Source organism: Zootoca vivipara, chromosome 8 (assembly GCF_963506605.1).
Source record: "Zootoca vivipara chromosome 8, rZooViv1.1, whole genome shotgun sequence".
Taxonomy (NCBI): domain Eukaryota; kingdom Metazoa; phylum Chordata; class Lepidosauria; order Squamata; family Lacertidae; genus Zootoca; species Zootoca vivipara.
This window is the reverse complement of record NC_083283.1, coordinates 2,956,428-2,974,121: the sequence shown is the minus strand read 5'-3', so window position 1 is coordinate 2,974,121 and position 17,694 is coordinate 2,956,428. Positions and strand designations below refer to the sequence as shown.

The following is a 17,694-nucleotide window of genomic DNA, read 5'->3' as shown; positions in this document are numbered from 1 at the left end:
TAACTGTGATCTGTGTGATGAAGTGCTTCCCTTTATCCATCCTGAATCTTCCCAACATTCATCTTCGTTTGGATGTCCACACATTCTCGTGCTCTGCTCCAGAGTGTGTGATACTCAGGTAGCTTGCCCCTGAGAGTGGAGGCTCCATTTAGACATCATGCCCAAAAGAGATCTCGTCGATTGTATTGGTCCGCTGAGAAAAGGGCATGTCAGGTTTTGCTACTTACACATCGCTGACCATGGACCCGTTTGGGGAACTGGTCCTTGAGATGGGAAAGTCGAAGGCCGAGTCCTGGTGGTGCTGGGGGAATTTCTCCAAAGCCGCCTGTTGGGAAGAGAAAAGACTTGGGGAGGGTGGGTGCTTTTTGCCAAGAAAAAGAGCAAACTCGTGCATGTGCAGATTTCTGGCACTGAAGCTCCTAACTTAGAATCATAGAATCATAGAGTTGGAAGAGACCACAAGGGCCATCCAGTCCAACCCCCTGCCGAGCAGGAAACACCATCAAAGCATTCTTGACATATGCCTGTCAAGCCTCTGATTAAAGTCCTCCAAAGAAGGAGACTCCACCACACTCCTTGGTAGCAAATTCCACTGTCGAACAGCTCTTGTTGTCAGGAAGTTCTTCCTAATGTTTAGGTGGAATCTTCTTTCTTGTAGTTTGACCTTGTGCGTAACCCTTTTGTGGACAGATTTATTTTTTAAAAAGGAAGATTTGCATTGGGGGACCACCTACTCATCTGACCAGGTGACCCCAATACCCCAAGGCTAGGGCCCAATCAATGGGAGTGTTTGGGAGGGAGTGGGAAATTGCAAAGGAGAACAAGTCGGACTCTATTACTAAGCCCAGCGATGTTTCCCTGACTGCATACAGCTCTCCAGAATCTCTGGCAGAGGAACCAGTGTTGGAGTAGGAGATGTGGGTTCAAATCCTCCACTCAGTCATGAGGCTCACTTGGGTGGCCTTGGGGGCCAGGCACTCAACTCTCAGCCCACCTCGCAGGGTTGTTGGGGGCATAAACTGGGGAGCAAGGGAACCATGCACAGCACACCTTGAGCTCCTTGGAGGAAAGGTGGGATATTGATGTGCATGCACAGAGAGACAGAGGAAATAAGGCTGTCCCCATCACTGAAGACGTGGTTTTTCTACCTCACAACAGGCCTTTTCTGTGGTGCCCCCCCCCAATCTGTGGGATGCTCTCCCCAGAGAGGCTCACCTGGCACCATCGTTACATGTCTTTAGGTGCCTGGAAAGCATTCCCCTTTACCTAGGCCTTTGGTCATTAAACGATCTATGGCAGGCATGTCCAAAGTCCGTTTAGGGGGCCTAATCCGGCCCCTGTGACAGTTTATTTCCTGGGGTAAAATCCTAAAAAAAAGCTCAACAACTTCAATCCTAAAAAACAATTTTGGTCGGCCCTTACGCATGCACACTTCATCAAATCTGGCCCTCTTTGAAAAAAGTTTGGACACCCCGATCTATGGCATGGGTTGGCAAACTAAGGCCTGGGGGCCGGATCCGGCCCAATTGCCTTCTGGATCTGGCCCGTGGACGGCCCGGGAATCGCCGTGTGGATCAGTGTGGGGATTCTGATCATTTAGGCTGCGCCGTTCCCCCCCACACACACACACATTGCAGAGGCGTCTCCTCCCTCCCTCCTGACTTCTCCCTGCCCTGCCTAGAGGAGGAAGGGGCTTTGTTGAGCCATGGTTGGCTGAGTGCCATTTTAAGGAGCCCCTCTCTGGAGCCAGCCCTTTCACGCCACTCATCGTCCCTCCACTGCCACCAGCCCCTGCTGCTCGCAAGGCACAGGTAAGCCGTCACTGGGGCTCATCCAGTGCTGTGGAGAAGGGAGGGGGAAGTCGTGGGGGGGATCCCCCCCAAATATAGTCTGACCCCCCACAAGATCTGAGGGACAGTGGACCAGGCCCCTGCGGAAGAAGTTTGCTGACCCCTGACTATGGCCTGTTAAAGATGTGTGGGCAACTGTTGTTATGAATACTTTATTATTATGCCCTGTATTATTATTATTTTTATTATGCTGGGTAATAAAGTAAGTTCTTAATGTTGTACACCACCCCGGGATCGTTGGATAAAGTATATAAATCGAATGAATGACGACGACAGCAACTGAAGTTGATTAACGATGGATGATTCACAACCGACAAAAGGCACCAACTTGGACTGTGGAACTCACTGCCACAAGAGGTTGTGATCATTTCCCTCAGCTGCTCGTGTCCCCCAAAACAGTGGGACAGAGTAGGGTTTGAAGTGGAACTCCACAGGACAACTAAGCAGTCTCCCCCAATACCTCCTGCCTGCTGGAGCGGGTCAGACTCTGGCGCCGAAGGCTCATAGGGTGGAGGGAATAGCCCCGCTGAGGCTTCCAGACGGCTGCAGGATGCATTGTGCCTTCCTCCGGAAAGATGCTCCCACCCTTCATTGGGGAGTCTCTCGCCAGGTGAGAGTCACCTGCGACACAAAGATTGCCAAAGATTGGGCATAGGATGGGTGCTAATGGTGGAGACATACCTTCGCCATTTACGACAGAATTCCAAGAACCAGAGTATTCTCTGTTCAGAAGGGGGGGGGAACAAACCCAGCTTCCCAGCAAAAGCTAGCAAACGTAACACAGCTGAGTACTGCTTCAAAGGTTAAAGCGCAAAGTTTCTAGTCCTCATGGAGGTGGAAGGGAAAGCACCCATTTTCGTGCTGCGAGTTTAAAGCTTCAGAATCCAGAATCGAAATGCATTTTAAGTTACTCCATAAAACTTATGCACCGCTTGATTGTCAAACTCCTCAAAGCAGTTTGCAAAAAAAAGATAAAATTAGCGTTCAGAAAAATTAATGGCAATAGCTTAAGACCTTCAGAAACAACAACAATAGAACAAAAACGGATTAAAACTCCCATCGACTTTCTAAATACCTGGGTGGGCATGTCTAAACAAAAATGCTTTTAGCAGGCACCAAAAAGAGTACTGCCTACAGGCGCTTGCCTGGTAACAATAGCAGGGAGTTCCTAAGTTGTTAAAACCCTCAGAGGTTGGGGCTAGAGAAGTCAATAATAATAATAATTTATTTATACCCCACCCCATCTGGCTGGGTTTCCCCAGCCACTCTGGGCAGCTCCCAACAGAATATTAAAAACACATTCAGATGACCGCAAGATTTGCTACAAATCTAACCTGTTTCCCGATCCACACAGTTGGCAGAAAAGCTGCTTTCTGGACAGGGAATGCAAATCATCGCCCCCAACCCTCAAGTCTTTGTTCTTGGCTCCCGAAAGCCGCTGCCATGCACACCTGAGGATTGCTCACCTGTCGCGTAGCTCAAGTCTTCCAGCTTCTCCAGTTCCCTTTTCAGGAGGCCAACCTCACCTTCGCTGCAGAGAGGAGAGGAGGCCAATCAATCATTTTCTCGCTGCTTTATATTGAGTCTGGCCTTTGCTCCAGCTAGCTCAGTAGTGTCTACACTGACTGGCAGCAGCTCTCCAGATTTTCAGGCAGGGGTACTGCTCAGCCCTACTTGGAGACGATGGAGATAGAGCCTGGGACCTTCTAAAGTTGTTCTATCCCTGAGCCCCAGCCCTCGTCCGCCAGAGAATCTGTATTCCAGAGTTCCACAGAATCGTAGAGCTGGGAGGGACCCCTCGGGGTCATCCAGTCCAACCCCCTGCAATGCAGGAATCTCAGCTCAAGCATCCATGACGGATGAGCTCTGCATAATTCAACCTTTCACCCCAGCACAAGTTCTGGCTTTCGAAAGGATCTGTGAGTTGCCTTTGGCAGGCAGATTCAGAGAAGTCTCTAAAAACTATTGCTCTCAAGACATTGGCTTTGGAGGCAGGAGGAAAATTGAGAAGCAAGGCTGCCATTTCTTAACAAATACAATGGTACGAGTGTCAGCGGAATACATCTGCACAAGACTAAAATGTTTCTGCAGACACTTAAAAAAATAAATGGATGTGTGTCTCGTAGCAACCACCCCTGAGCATTTGAGGGTGTTGGGTATGTTCAGCCTGGAGGAGAGAACAAGACATGATGGCCATCTTCAAATATTTGAAGGGCCATCGCGTGCAAAATGGAGCCAGCATGTTTTCTCCTGCTCTAGAGGGTAGGACTCGAACCAATGGCTTCAAGGGACAAGGAAGGAGATTCCAACTAAACAACAGGAAGAATTTTCTGACTGCTAGAGCCATTTGATGGTGGAATTGGCTTCCTGGGAAGGTGGCGGACTCTCCTTCCTTGGAGGTTTTGAAGCAGAGGCTGGATAGCCACCCGTCAAGGATTTTTTTGCTGTGATTCCTGTTTTGCATGGGGTTGGACTAGATGACCCTCGAAGTCCCTTCCAACTCTACAGTTCTACGAACTTGGAAGCAGCATCCGTGAACACATAAACCGTCATAAAATTCTATTCAATATTGATCCAGAATAGATTCCAAAATATAGTTAGCTGAATAGAAACTTAGATCAGCTTACTACCCTGTTAAGTGATTGCTGATCTACGGTATTGGTATTTGAAGAACCTGTGGGGACAACTTATTTGCTGACGAAGAATCATTATTGAAACAGTTTGTTATCTGGAAAAACTGTTCTATGTTCAGAGCACCTATCACCGCACTTCTGCAGGATTTTGACTGTTGAAAGACAATTTGCCTTCATCTCAGTTTTCTTTGATACTGCCTGATCACGCTTTCCAATTCTGTTCATGGAACATTTATTTGACTCCTATTATTTGTGGTTACATATATTTTCTGCTTATGAAGTGTGAAACAATATAATGTTATAAATATTTTGTTAGAACATTATTAGCCGCGTGTCGCTTGTGGTTGTTCAGAGTTTTCTGTTTTTGCAACGCAAGGGATTTCCTTTGTTGTATCTTGAAGGCAAATGGTCACAGATCCAATACATTTAGGATTGGCACTGTTCATAAGAAAACCAGTTGCAGCAGACTTAACTCAAACTTACAATAACTTATAATAAGACTAAACCTTAACACTATATGCAGAACATGACAACAGAAGGAAAAGAGATGGAAAAAGTGAAACCCAGGCTCCTTCTGGCCTTACTTTTATAGTCAGCATGACCTAGAATCATAGAGTTGGAAGATACCACAAGGGCCATCCAGTCCAACCCCCTGCCAAGCAGGAAACACCATCAAAGCATTCTTGACATATGCCTGTCAAGCCTCTGCTTAAAGACCTCCAAAGAAGGAGACTCCACCACACTCCTTGGTAGCAAATTCCACTGCCGAACAGCTCTTACTGTCAGGAAGTTCTTCCTAATGTTTAGGTGGAATCTTCTTTCTTGAAGTTTCTTGCTAGACCTAGACCAGGCATCCCCAAACTTCGGCCCTCCAGGTGTTTTGGACTAAAATGCCCATCTTCCCCGACTGCTGGTCCTGTTAGCTAGGGATCATGGGAGTTGTAGGCCAAAACATTTGGAGGGCCGCAGTTTGGGAATGCCTGACCTAGACAGAAAGAGATAAGAGAACCAGTTTACGCCAGCTGTTCTCAGAAGGAATAACCCAAACATCATGAACCTTCTGCTTGTTTCTTTCAACACAGAGAAGCTTCCAGAATCCTCTTGAATTAAAAAAAAATCCTTCCCGGTTCCGGTTTCCGCCTGCAGGAGTGGCGGACCTGTTTTCCATCTCTCTGACCTTTGTAAGGAATTTGGCGGTTGCTAGGGGAGTAAATGGCAACCCCCTACCCTCTCCGGGGGTTACGGAGAGGGGCCGCTGGCCCGCGATGCCCCCAGACCCACTCCGACTGTTTTTGGAGTGGGGGGAGCTTGGGCTGAGCACTTACAAGGGCCAGGACTCCCGGACGCTAATCTGCATGGCGGGGATTTCCATGGTTAAAGAAGATAATTAGGCTTAAATCTATGGACATACTTCAGAAGGAGGGAAAGAAGCGCTGTTTACTGCTGAGAAATTTATGCTGCCGAGTGAGAGGAGTCAAAGATTGTACTGCATCTGGAAGAAGGATTGATGGGGACGGAGCGATAAGGGGAGTGAGTTTTTATTTTATTTTTTTTCTTCATATTGTTGCCTCGTACCTTCCCGGACGCGATGTCCTGGCTTGTTTGGAGTGAAAGAGAAGCAAAAGACTGTGTGAGTTGAACCTTATAACTGTTGTTACTGAGCATATTTTTTTAAAGATGTGGAGTTGCCGATGAGAAAAGCCCCCCCCTAGTCGGACGGAAGGAGTTCTGAATGCGTTCGGAGGATTTATGAGCTGTGACGCACTTTAAATTGGAGCAGCGACCTGAAGCTAAGTTCAGCTATAGGGCAAGGAGATCCATTAATTCACCAAGAGTCTATGGTTTGATGTTTGGGTCTCCTGCCTGGAAAAGCTGTAAATTCTATAATGATTGTAAATCTTCATGGCTATGAGAGAAAAGCGAAAGTGATTTGAGCTTTTTAAGATGGCGCTACTTCGAATTGCTTCAACGCAACAGGAGCTCCATTAAGAAGATTTATGGGGAGGCTGGACTGATTAACTCACACAGGAGAAAGAACATCTGTGAGACTTTGTTTGATATTTATATCAGCAGCTGGGAAACAATCGTGAAAGTGGAAAACATCTATGTGACTGTAAGGGGAAGATCTGGATTATTATGAACTTGAAGGACGATTTGAACTTTAGAAAAAAGACGGCAGTGGACAGTTGCGAGGAATTCCCAATTTCTTGAAGCATGGGAACCCAAATAAAAAATTCTTTAGATGATTTGGCATAACATTCGGTCTGATTGATATATATATGTGTATAATTTGAAATATTGAATGTGATATAATTGGTTTTAATTGGAAAATTAATAAAAATATTTAAAAAAAAAAAAATCCTTCCCGTAGCACCTTAGAGACCAACTAAGTTTGTCATTGGTATGAGCTTTCGCGTGCATGCACACTTCTTCAGATAAGAGGATGAGATGGTTGGACAGTGTTCTTGAAGCTACAAACATGAGTTTGACCAAACTGCGGGAGGCAGTGGAAACAGGAGTGCCTGGCGTGCTCTGGTCCATGGGGTCACGAAGAGGCGGACACGACTAAACGACTAAACAACAACAACAAAGGTGCTACTGGAAGGATTTTTTTAAAAAAAACTATGGCAGACCAACACGGCTACCTACCTGTAACTAGAACCTCTTGAATTAATTTGAATAGGAAAGATCTCTACACATCAGATCAAAACTTTCTGCACCAAGAAATGCAAACAAACTGACATAAACACGCAGCAGCAGCAGTGCCTGTTCCTGGCTATGCCTTCCTACCTGTCGGGCGTGGAGGTGAGCCGGCAGCAGCTGGAGCCTTTCACCTGTGCTTCCTGGGTGGCCACTTCTGCCTCCTGCCGCAGACGCAGGAAAGGTACCCAGGTGGGCTTCCATCTCCTCCCTTTCATGGCACGGTGGCAGAGGGTGCCTAGGAGCTCATTGCCTAAAGGGCAGAGAAAGCGCACATTGGTATAACTTGCCATACTTAAAGGTTTCCAGCTCATCTACTCTGTGGCCTCAGCATCAGGTCAAAACAAGATTAACTACTTCACTTGGTGTCCTGGTAGAACTGAAAATCAGCTGGTTGTTCTTAAGAGGCAGAATATATCCGTCATCTTGTATTGTGATTTGCTGCTATTTTCACCCATTATAGATGAGTAATTCTTCATTGATCAATGTAAACTGTCTATTACTTGCTGATGTTTAATTTTAGTGTTTACTATTGGATTCTAATGCATTATTGCATATTGCTTCATTTGGTGTAAGTTGTTTAAAGTTACAGTGGAACCTCGGTTTATGAACACCTCGATTTATGAATTTTCGGTTTACGAACGCCGCGGACCCATCTGGAACGGATTAATTCACTTTCCATTACTTTCAATGGGAAAGTTTGCTTCAGTTTATGAACGCTTCAGTTTAAGTACTCCACGGACCGCCTGGAACAGATTAATCCACTTTCCATTACTTTCAATGGGAAAGTTCGCTTCAGTTTATGAACGCTTCAGTTTATGAACAGACTTCCGGAACCAATTGTGTTCATAAACTGAGGTACCACTGTATTGTGACTTTTTATATATGGATCTGATTGTTACTATTAATGTTTGAAGTTTCATTATTATTTTTCTGCGTGTTGGAAGCCACCCAGAGGGGCTGGGGCAACTCAGCCAAATGGGCGGGGTATAATTAAAATCGTAGTATAATAGTAGCAGTAGTAATAATAGTAGTATGTGTTGGACCCGCAACTGAATGTTACATCATGGATTGCTCCCTCTCCAGGAAGCAAACCCCTCTGTTCTCCTGCCCACCCCAAATCCCCTGGCCACTCACTAAAATTTCTGTTTCCCTCCCTCCAGTTTTCTCTCCCAAGACATTTTTTGTCCTTCTGCAAATCTTATTTACTTTTTTCATAAAATTCATGCACACTTTGATTGTGAAGAACCACCTCAAAGCTGTTTAGGGGAAAAAAAGATAAAACAATAAAATCAACCGCTCTAAGGTTTGTTTGTTTTTAACAATCAAGCAGTGTATACATTTTACGAAATAACATTATTAATAAGAAGAATTTACAATAATGTAAAAAAGACAACATGCTAAACACCCATATGCTGGGTTGCATGGACTGCGTGCTTGCCTGCGACAGTCAAGATTAAGAGGCAGGTGAGCGACTTGAAGCCCAAGGAGGCGGCATGGTTCAGCTCGGACAGGGCGTTGGCCACAACGAGGACTAGCAGCATGGCACGCGGGAGCCCGGGAGTCTGCAGGAAGGTCATGATGAGGGCTGCCAGGAGGAAATAGCTGCCGTGTAAGACGCAGGTATAGACGGAGCTGAGGCTGAACCCTGCGAGACAGAGGTGGGCACAAAATGCTCTAATTCCTGTATTTCGCTTATTTGCTAAGCTCTTGTTCTGCATCGCTTAAAGCTTTGCATTTTGCAATATTCTCTGCAGTCTTCAGAAGCTTTGACCTGCCTGTGCAGACCAGGAGCTGCCAGGGAACCGATGAAACGGAAATCAAAATGAGAACCTGACCCTCTGTCTCCCGCGAGCCCCAAATCTTCTTTGGAGTTCTACCAAGATCAGATTTGGGGTGAGGAAAAGAGAGGGGAGTTTCCTTGCACAAGTGGAAGGCGTTGAATTGACTTTGCTCGATTCAGCTTCCTGCCTCTGCCCTTCCAAAATAGTCTCACCTGCCCAGTTCATGAACCTCCGAATGTGTTGGAGCTGCCCTTCCACACTCGCTTGCATCCGGTCCATGGCGTTCAGCAACACTCCAAGGCTCTGGTTCATCTTCTGCAGCTTCTCCATCAGCTCTTCGTAATACAAGGCCGTCTGGTTCTGGTAGGCCGTGAACAAGCCCAGGTTGGTCTCTGGGATGGAGGGCAGAGGGGGAAGAGAAAACGAGCCAGTTCAGAGCGCAAGCAGAGAGGAAGTCTTGGCTCAGTGGCCAGGGGCAGAGGCGAGGAGGGTTTGAACGCCACCTCCTACCACCAACCTGTCTTGGAGTAGACATCTTGAGCTCGCATCTGCACCTGGGACAGGTCCTCAAGGATGGCCTTGTGACCGTCTTGCAGCTCCAGGTCCTGCTGATCTAGGTGACGGCTGATGTTTTCTGCAAGGAGAGGAACACAGGCAGCTCTCGCTTTTTGGAATTTCTGCCGCGATACCCAACAAACCACCGTTTACGTCGCGATATGACCAGTGCCCCCTATCTGCTCTTCCCAGAAACCCTATCGGGTCTAGATGACCCCTTGTGTCCCTTCCAACCCTGCAGAAATTGAAGACATTTCTGTTCCGCCAAGCCTTCCCAGCTGGATGAATGGGTCTCTGCTGTGCGTACAGCTTTTAAAGCTACTTGCTCTTATTTGTTGTGCTTTCAGCTTCTCTGTAGCCGTTTTCATTGCATTTCATGCATTGCCTCAAGACATGTGCCTTGAAGGAGATGAAATAATTTAATTATTTTTAAAAAGCTCTGCACCACGTAAGCCAAACCTGCCCCAATTATTTCAGTGGTGGGTAAGTAAAGTCTGGAGATTGACACACCTCCCCCACAAGCCAGAAAGCTCCTTTCTATAGGGTCAAAACATGAACTCCCAAGGCAGGATTTGGCACTCTAACTGCCCCCCCCCCCCGAAACGATGGGACGAAGCCTTGGAGGACACAAGGCTCTGCAGAGTTTTGTGGGCCCACAGATATTGCAGTTAGTAAGAGACTGGAAGCCTAGGAACTGACTCCTTTTGGAAGAAATCGTTGTGCACAGGGGCGTAGCCAGGATCAAAACTGGGGGGGGGGAGGGAAGCCATGGTCGTTCAGGTTGTGACATTTCAGCACGGAAAAGGCGAATGAACCCAAAATTTAAAGAAAATTATATATACTGTGTTTCTCCGAATATAAGACACCGTCTTATATTTATTTTCCTCAAGAAAATAAGCCTATGGCTTATTTTTTGGGGGGTGTCTTATGGCGATTCCCGCCTAAAATTAGCAGAGCGCACTACGATGTACTCTTAAAGCAAACAATTTAGGCTACCACAAACAAGAATACAAATGCGTCCCTCTAGAACAGAGAAATAGCCACAGATCGCAGCGAACTGCGCCAACTGCTGCCCTGGGAACAGAACACAATTATTAGACGTAGTAATGGCTCCCGCCAGGGAGCTAAGGACCTTCGGGCGCTCGGCCCCCCCCCCAACCAAATACCCCTTTTCCTTACACCAAGCCCCCAAACCAGCAAATCAAAACAATGGCAATGAACAAATGTTGTACAGCAAATACAGGTAGCAAGGAGAAACTCGGGATATGATTTAGAGCCAACTTCCAGGATTGTGCAGGCCATAAAAATATTATTCTTTTTTTTAAAAAACTGGCAGAACTCTTTAAAATAAACCAGAAACATCAAATGATACATCCAAAATATCCATGCAATCTCTTGTGCAGTACAGCAAATGCTCAGCATCTTAGAAAATATGAAATAATCCAAACAGACTTAGAAGCAGAGGTCTGTCTCTCCCCACAACCTGCTTTCCAGCCTCCATTGGCCTTAGGCTGTTTATTCTCCCTTCATACGTCCCGAAATGTCCGGGATTTAAACTGTGAAAACAGCATGCAGAGGGAATTTTGAAAAATTGGCAGAAAAAGCTCAACAGCATTTGTCTCCAGATTTTTTACTTCTTGAAATATGCCAGCCCTATTTCATTGGCATCCTTCTGTTCTCCCTCGAAAGACTAAAGAGGCAACTATGGTACCTTTAAAATGGAGATTTGCAAGTGTATACCTTCATTGCACGAGAGGTTCACTCTCAGAGTAGAGAAACGATCAACAGGTAACCATCAACTACAGTTCAAGAAGGATACTGACAAGCTGGAACGTGTCCAGAGGAGGGCAACCAAAATGGTCAAAGGCCTGGAAACGATGCCTTATGAGGAACGGCTTAGGGAGCTGGGTATGTTTAGCCTGGAGAAGAGAAGGTTAAGGGGTGATATGATAGCCATGTTCAAATATATAAAAGGATGTCATATAGAGGAGGGTGAAAGGTTGTTTTCTGCTGCTCCAGAGAAGCGGACATGGAGCAATGAATTCAAACTACAAGAAAGAAGATTCCACCTCAACATTAGGAAGAACTTTCTGACAGTAAGAGCTGTTCGGCAGTGGAATTTGCTACCAAGGAGTGTGGTGGAGTCTCCTCTTTGGAGGTCTTTAAGCAGAGGCTTGACAGGCATATGTCAAGAATGCTTTGGTGGTGTTTCCTGCTTGGCAGGGGGTTGGACTGGATGGCCCTTGTGGTCTCTTCCAATTCTAGGATTCTATGATTCTAACTACTTACAGCTCAGTCCTATAGAAACCTACTGTGGGAATGTTAGCAATGGAATTTCCCCATTTTAAACCTTCATTAATACAAGTACATTTTCCAGTTCTGTGTCAATTAAATCTATTCTACTTAACAAGAACCTCCCCACCACTTTGGCCGCCGTCCCTCGCTTACCCATCCTTTTTGTAATGCCCTCAATCAGTTGTGCCACCTGCTGCTGCCCGCTGGCAATCAGAGCCTTCTCCTGAACCAGTTGGTCCAGGTTGTCGTGGAGCGACTCCCCCATCTGCATTTGGCTGCCTTGCAACTTCTCCTGCTGGGCCAGGAGCGCCTCCTGGCTGGTGGCCACTTTCTGCAGCGATTCCGAGGTCAGCTCCTTCAGCTCCTCCTGCCCGCTCTGCAGGGGAGGGAAGTCGCGGAATGAGGAGCGCCAGAAGCGAGGGCAGCCGAACGGAATAAGAGATAAAGCTGCCCAATGACAAAATCCAAACATTGGTCCACCTGGCTCAGTACTGTCTGCACGGACCGGCAGCAGCAGCTCTCCAGGGTTTCCCGGGCACCAATTCTTAAACTGCTGTGCGTATAATGACCAGCTGGCACAGTTCAGGGGCGCAATGTGCCCGATGGGGCAGGTCTTTCAGCAAAGAATGAGCCCTGCTTCCCAAACACAGGGCTGGAGAAAGCAGAAGTTCCCCCCCACCCCAATTCCCAATTGCACGGGAATCCTGCTTGCCCAAAGGGACTTTTCCTTTCTCTACCCCACAGACCCCGTTTCCCTCCCAAACCTGCTCCAGATAGTCCTCCAGCCCCCCAAGGAAGACCCTAATTTATATATATATATATATATATCAAATCCAAAACAGTACAAGCCTTAAGCATTTTCATCGCTTCCAGCTGGCTGACGGCAGTGGAGACCAAGGCATTGACAGTATGCTCTGCTCGGCGCTTGAACTGCATCTGACGGGTGGCGTAGCAGACAGCCCGGGCTCGGTTGCTCACGATGTGATAGGCATTCCAGGTGTCCGGATCCATCCCGGCTGTGCATTCTGCTAGAGTCTGTTGGGCGAACAGAGAGGGAGCGGCAGATCGCGACTGAATGAATCATTGCGTGGACCCTACAGGCTCATCCGAGACCCCGTAATTCATGCAACTTTGTTTAGACTGGTTAATTTTTATTTCATTTACGTAAAGGGGCATCAGCCTTTCTGCTACGGGGCATAACCCTCGCTGTCTGCACCAGGTCATTAAAAAAATGAAATGCAGCTGGCATAGCTCTGCGAGAGGAGCTACGGCTGCTGCCCACACCTCCAGCAGCTGTTTCATAGGCAGGTGCTGCTTCGTAAGATTCTAGGTAGGTTCCCAAACCGGATTAGGTACCATGTCGGCAGTGCACAGGTAAGTCCTACGTTCTTCAACGCTGGCCTGGCAGTTGAACAGGGAGACGCCCAGCTTGGCCAGCTCCTCTTCCGTCAGGTCTGTGCAAGACGACTGAAGCTGTGCAACAACCTAGCAATGAAGATAAGAGAGGGAAGGGGAATAACCAGGCAGAAGGGGGGGGAATTCTCCTGTTTTGCTACAGCACTTTAGTGCAAAAGGAAATTTAAAATTGGTATTTGTAATCCAAGACCACCCAGCCGCCCAGAGTAGCTGGGGAAACCCAGCCAGATGGGCTTGTATAAGCAAAAAATTATTATTATTATTATTATTATTATTATTATTATTATTATTATTATTCCTCAGTGGGCATTTAAAGGCAATGCAAAGATCTTATTTTATTCTAGGTCTACACATGCTTCGTGAGCCCTGCTCTAGAAAAAGGAAGCTTCTTTAATTCTTTGGAATTGTACCTGAAGGAGCGTCTCCACCCCCATTGTTCAGCCCGGACACTGAGGTCCAGCTCCGAGGGCCTTCTGGCGGTTCCCTCCCTGCAAGAAGCGAGGTTACAGGGAAGCAGGCAGAGGGTCTTCTCGGTGGTGGCCTCCTCCCTGTGGAACGCCCTCCCATCAGATGTCAAGGAAATAAAATGTACCTGACTTTTAGAAGACATCTGAAGGCAGCCCTCTTTAGGGAAGTTTTTAATGTTTGACCTTTTATTGTGTTTTTAATACAGTACCGGTATCCTGTTGGATGCTGCCCAGAGTGGCTGGGGAAACCCAGCCAGATGGGTGGGGTATAAATAATATTATTATTACTATTATTATTGGGGCCTGGATGGCTCAGTTGTTTGGAGCGTGGCACCGATAATGCAAAGGTCGCAGGTTCGATCCCTGTATGGAGCAACCGTGTATTCCTGCATTGCAGGGGGTTGGACTAGATGATCCATTGTACATTGTACATTGTACTACGATCCATTGTAGAAGGCAGAGCGGAAAACTCTGGGGCGAACTTCCCTGACGGCATGCAAGATGTTCCGCAATGCAGGGAGAAGACCACCCCGAGGTTTAAACTGCAGGCGGACCTTATGGTGGCAGGAGTCCAGGGGCGACAGATCCAGCCGCCGGGCCTCAGCTAAGAACCTCTCATCTGCTATGGTCATCTCAAAAGGCACATGTGGAAGGTGAGCTGGGTCTGGCGTGGGTGCGGGGGGCACGGGGGGGCTTTCCGGGGTTCCACTTCGAGCGAGCCAGCTGAAAAACCCAGAGGTGGACGACACAACAAGGAGAAGGAGAAGCGAGAGGAAGAGGGCCCAGCGATCAAGACGCAGCATCTTCAGAAGGTGTCCTGCAAGGGAGAGGCAAGGACAGTGATAGGTGCATTGCAGGGGGTTGGACTAGATGACCCTTGGATCCCTCCCAGCTCTGCAGTTCTATGATTCTACGTATGTTGTGGTTTGTTGCTGTTTCCTGATGCTAAAGTTTTGCTAGGTCTGTATGTGGGTCACTGTAGTCGTAAGAGTTTTAGAGCTGGAAGGAATCCATCTAGTAGTGTACAACGCCCCTGCAATGCAGGGAACTTTTTGTTCAATGTGGAGCTCAAACCCACACAACTCTGACATTCAGAGTCTCGTGCTTTTACCGACTGAGCTGGGCGCATTGAATTTTCCAACTTTCAAATTACCAAAAATGAGGGGTGCTAAGAAGTTGTAACATGGCTGGGGAATTCAAAAGGATTTTTTTAATTGAACTAATATCATTTAGTTTTGCTTGGCAAGTGAAATGTATGTTAAAAAAATGCATAGAAATAAAAAATGATTGCCAAGTACTTGCACTTATCCTGTATATTATTATTATTATTATTATTATTATTATTATTATTATTATTATTATTTAGCATTACATGACATTTTCAGAAGGCAAAATCGAAATTCTTTTGTTTTCCGAAAGCAGCTTATGTGTTTCTTCATCAAACCTAGATGTAGCAAGCTAAATGTCGCACCACAAAAATAATAGCAGATTTGAATTTCTCACACAAATTTTAACCCCCCCCCCAACTTGAATAAATTTGCAAAAAAGTAAGTTTCGCTTCCTAAAATGACACAGCCTATTAATGATTTCACGTTGCAATGTATTCTGTTTCCTTTTACGCTGTGCCTCCGGCTGTTAATTTTTTGTAAGTGGCTTAGAGAGTCTTTTGCAGCGAATTACTAACACTGTTAAGTCAAAGAAACCATCCTGTTTGCAGACAGGATGCCACCTAGAAAAATAGGCAGACATCGGGTGTGTGTGTGTGTGTGTGTGTGATGGTGGAGCACCAGACCATAACCTTCTGCTGCTAACGGGAAAACTTTAGGGGGAAAGTGCAGAGGGAGACATTTTTTCCAGCCGGGTCCTTTGTCCAAAATTAAGGGGAAAGGGGGAAATTCACATTCCCTGTTGCTCAACAAGCCTTGGGAGAAAAAGAGGGTGTCCCACAAAGGTAATTAATAGCACTTCAATAGCACTGCTGCCCTGTTGAAAGCTATTGTTTTCCGAAGATTATTCTATCTGGCTCCACAATAGACCAAGATAGCCAATTGTTTGGGGTAAATTCCTGCAAAGGCAGCCCCCGAAAAAGCATAGAAGTAGCCAGTCTGGATCAGACTTTGAGGCTCATCTGATCCAGCATGTGATTTCCCCACAGTGGTCGATCACAGGCTCTCTCCACCCCCACCCCCCCAATATAGGGAAGGGTTATAGTTCAGCATAGACTGCAGCGGTGGCCAAACTTGGTCCTCCAGCTGTTTTGGGACTACAAATCCCATCATCCCTAGCTAACAGGACCAGTGGTCAGGGATGATGGGAATTGTAGTCCCAAAACCGTTGGAGGGCCAAGTTTGGCCACCATAGTGCAACTGCCCTGCGTGCAGGCGGTCCCTGGTTCAAGCCACAGCATCTCCCAGGAGAGGAGAGGCGGAAGAAACTCTTGTCAGAAACTCTGGACTCAGTGTAGCCAATAGGGAGTCAGAAACAAGACAAGATCTTTCTCTGTGTTCCCTAAGCAGAGCATGAAAGCAATAGCTTCCCCCATTCCCTCCCACTGCAGCATTGGGCATTCCAAGATAGACTGCCTGAGAACATGGAGGTTTCATTTTGCTAGCAACATACCCAACAGCAGTGCTTTTTTCCTGGGGGGGGGGATGCAGGGGTACGCACACCCCTAAACATTTTGTAAATCTAAGCTTGGCCTCATTGAAGGGGCAGTAATTCAATATGTGTAGGAAAAGGAGGGTACAGTACCCCTAAAATATTTTTATTTTATTTTTAGGGGAAAAGGCACGGCCCAACAGCATGAGCAAGCATGCCTGGGGCTTTTGCTGCCGGTTTTCTTTAGGTAAGCAGTTAAAGACGTTTTTATAGGAATAAGAATGAATAGTTTCACCTTTGCTCCAGAAACAGAGACCAGGCTGCATGCTCTTCTTGCTAGGGGCACAGCCAGACATATTATTACACGCAGTAAGGCATCCTGGAAGGTTTCAGGTCAACACTCCTTGAGCAGAAATACAGATATCGTCGAACCAAGTGCATTTATTTCAGTAATGCAACTTAAATGGTGAAACCAATATATGAGATAGATGCATGACATGCAAAGCAAGATATGTCAAGCCTTGATTTGTTGTAATTGTAATTATTTGTCGTTAGGTGGGTCAATTATAAATGGAATGTGATTAATGAAATGTACTAGCAATGTTTATTTTTGTATTATTGTAACTATTTGTTTTATTACTGTGGAATTTCCAAAAGAAAGCATTTGTAAAAATTAAAAGAAAAATAAAAAATAATAAGTTGCATTACTGAAATAAATGCACTTTTTGATGATATTCTAATTTTCCGAGTTTCACCTGTAAGTGGGAAAGGACTCAGAAGGTCCTAGGTTTAATCCTTGGCATATCCAAGGAGGACTGCCAACCAGTGTGGACGATACTGAGGTAGACTGACCAATAAGGCAGTTTCCTGTCCATCAACTGGGAAATTCTTTAGAAAATAAGATTATGATAGCATCTTTTTATTACAAAAGACCCCTGCCAGGTAAACTGTACAGATGGTTTGGGGTGCCTACCACCTTCGAAAATGCCTCCAAAAACCATGTCAAGATTCCTGCATTGCAACACGTTCGACTAAACGACCCTCGTGGTAGCCTCCAACTCTATGATTTTAAGGCATGGCAGCCGGATATTTCGGGGGAGCCAGTGGCAGCTCTAGAAGCAATGAGCTAAAGCTGGACACCAAAACGTTTAAAATCCCGTGTAATTTGGGAGACAGGAAAATGTTGACAACTCCCAGCAAGGTCTGTTACAGTCCCCTAGTCAGCAGCAGTGTGGCGTACTGGTTAGTGTGTGAGAGACCAGGGTTCAAATCCCCACTCGGCCATCCTGAAGCTCACTGGGTGTGACCTTGGGCTGTTGTGATTATTAAAAGGAGAAGGGGGAGAAGCATGCACGTCCCCTTGAAATCATTGAAGAGGAAGAAAAAGGAATATGAA

General features: G+C 46.4%; 1 protein-coding gene across 1 annotated transcript; it reads right to left on the bottom strand.

Moving 5' to 3' along the window:
* Positions 1–2,289: 2,289 nt before the first annotated feature.
* LOC118089689 (protein brambleberry-like) lies at positions 2,290–17,299 on the bottom strand. The gene is made up of 11 exons (XM_035124456.1): positions 17,272–17,299; positions 14,255–14,517; positions 13,174–13,302; positions 12,667–12,852; positions 11,971–12,193; positions 9,485–9,601; positions 9,180–9,359; positions 8,625–8,831; positions 7,274–7,436; positions 3,317–3,381; positions 2,290–2,471 (listed from the first exon to the last, which is right to left on the bottom strand). The coding sequence occupies exons 1-11, from the start codon at positions 17,297–17,299 to the stop codon at positions 2,290–2,292; spliced, it is 1,743 nt and encodes a 580-aa protein (XP_034980347.1).
* Between the last annotated feature and the right edge of the window lie 395 nt (positions 17,300–17,694).

Bases quoted from the DNA above. Each gene is read 5' to 3' on its own strand.
- LOC118089689 (XM_035124456.1), bottom strand. From the start codon at position 17,299: ATGGTTTTTGGAGGCATTTTCGAAGGTG. The intron at 13,303-14,254 runs GTCCGCCTGCAG...CTTCATTGCTAG, and splicing joins TGGACTCCTGCCACCATAAG to GTTGTTGCACAGCTTCAGTC. The intron at 7,437-8,624 runs GCAAGCACGCAG...TCTGCCCTTTAG, and splicing joins CTTAATCTTGACTGTCGCAG to GCAATGAGCTCCTAGGCACC.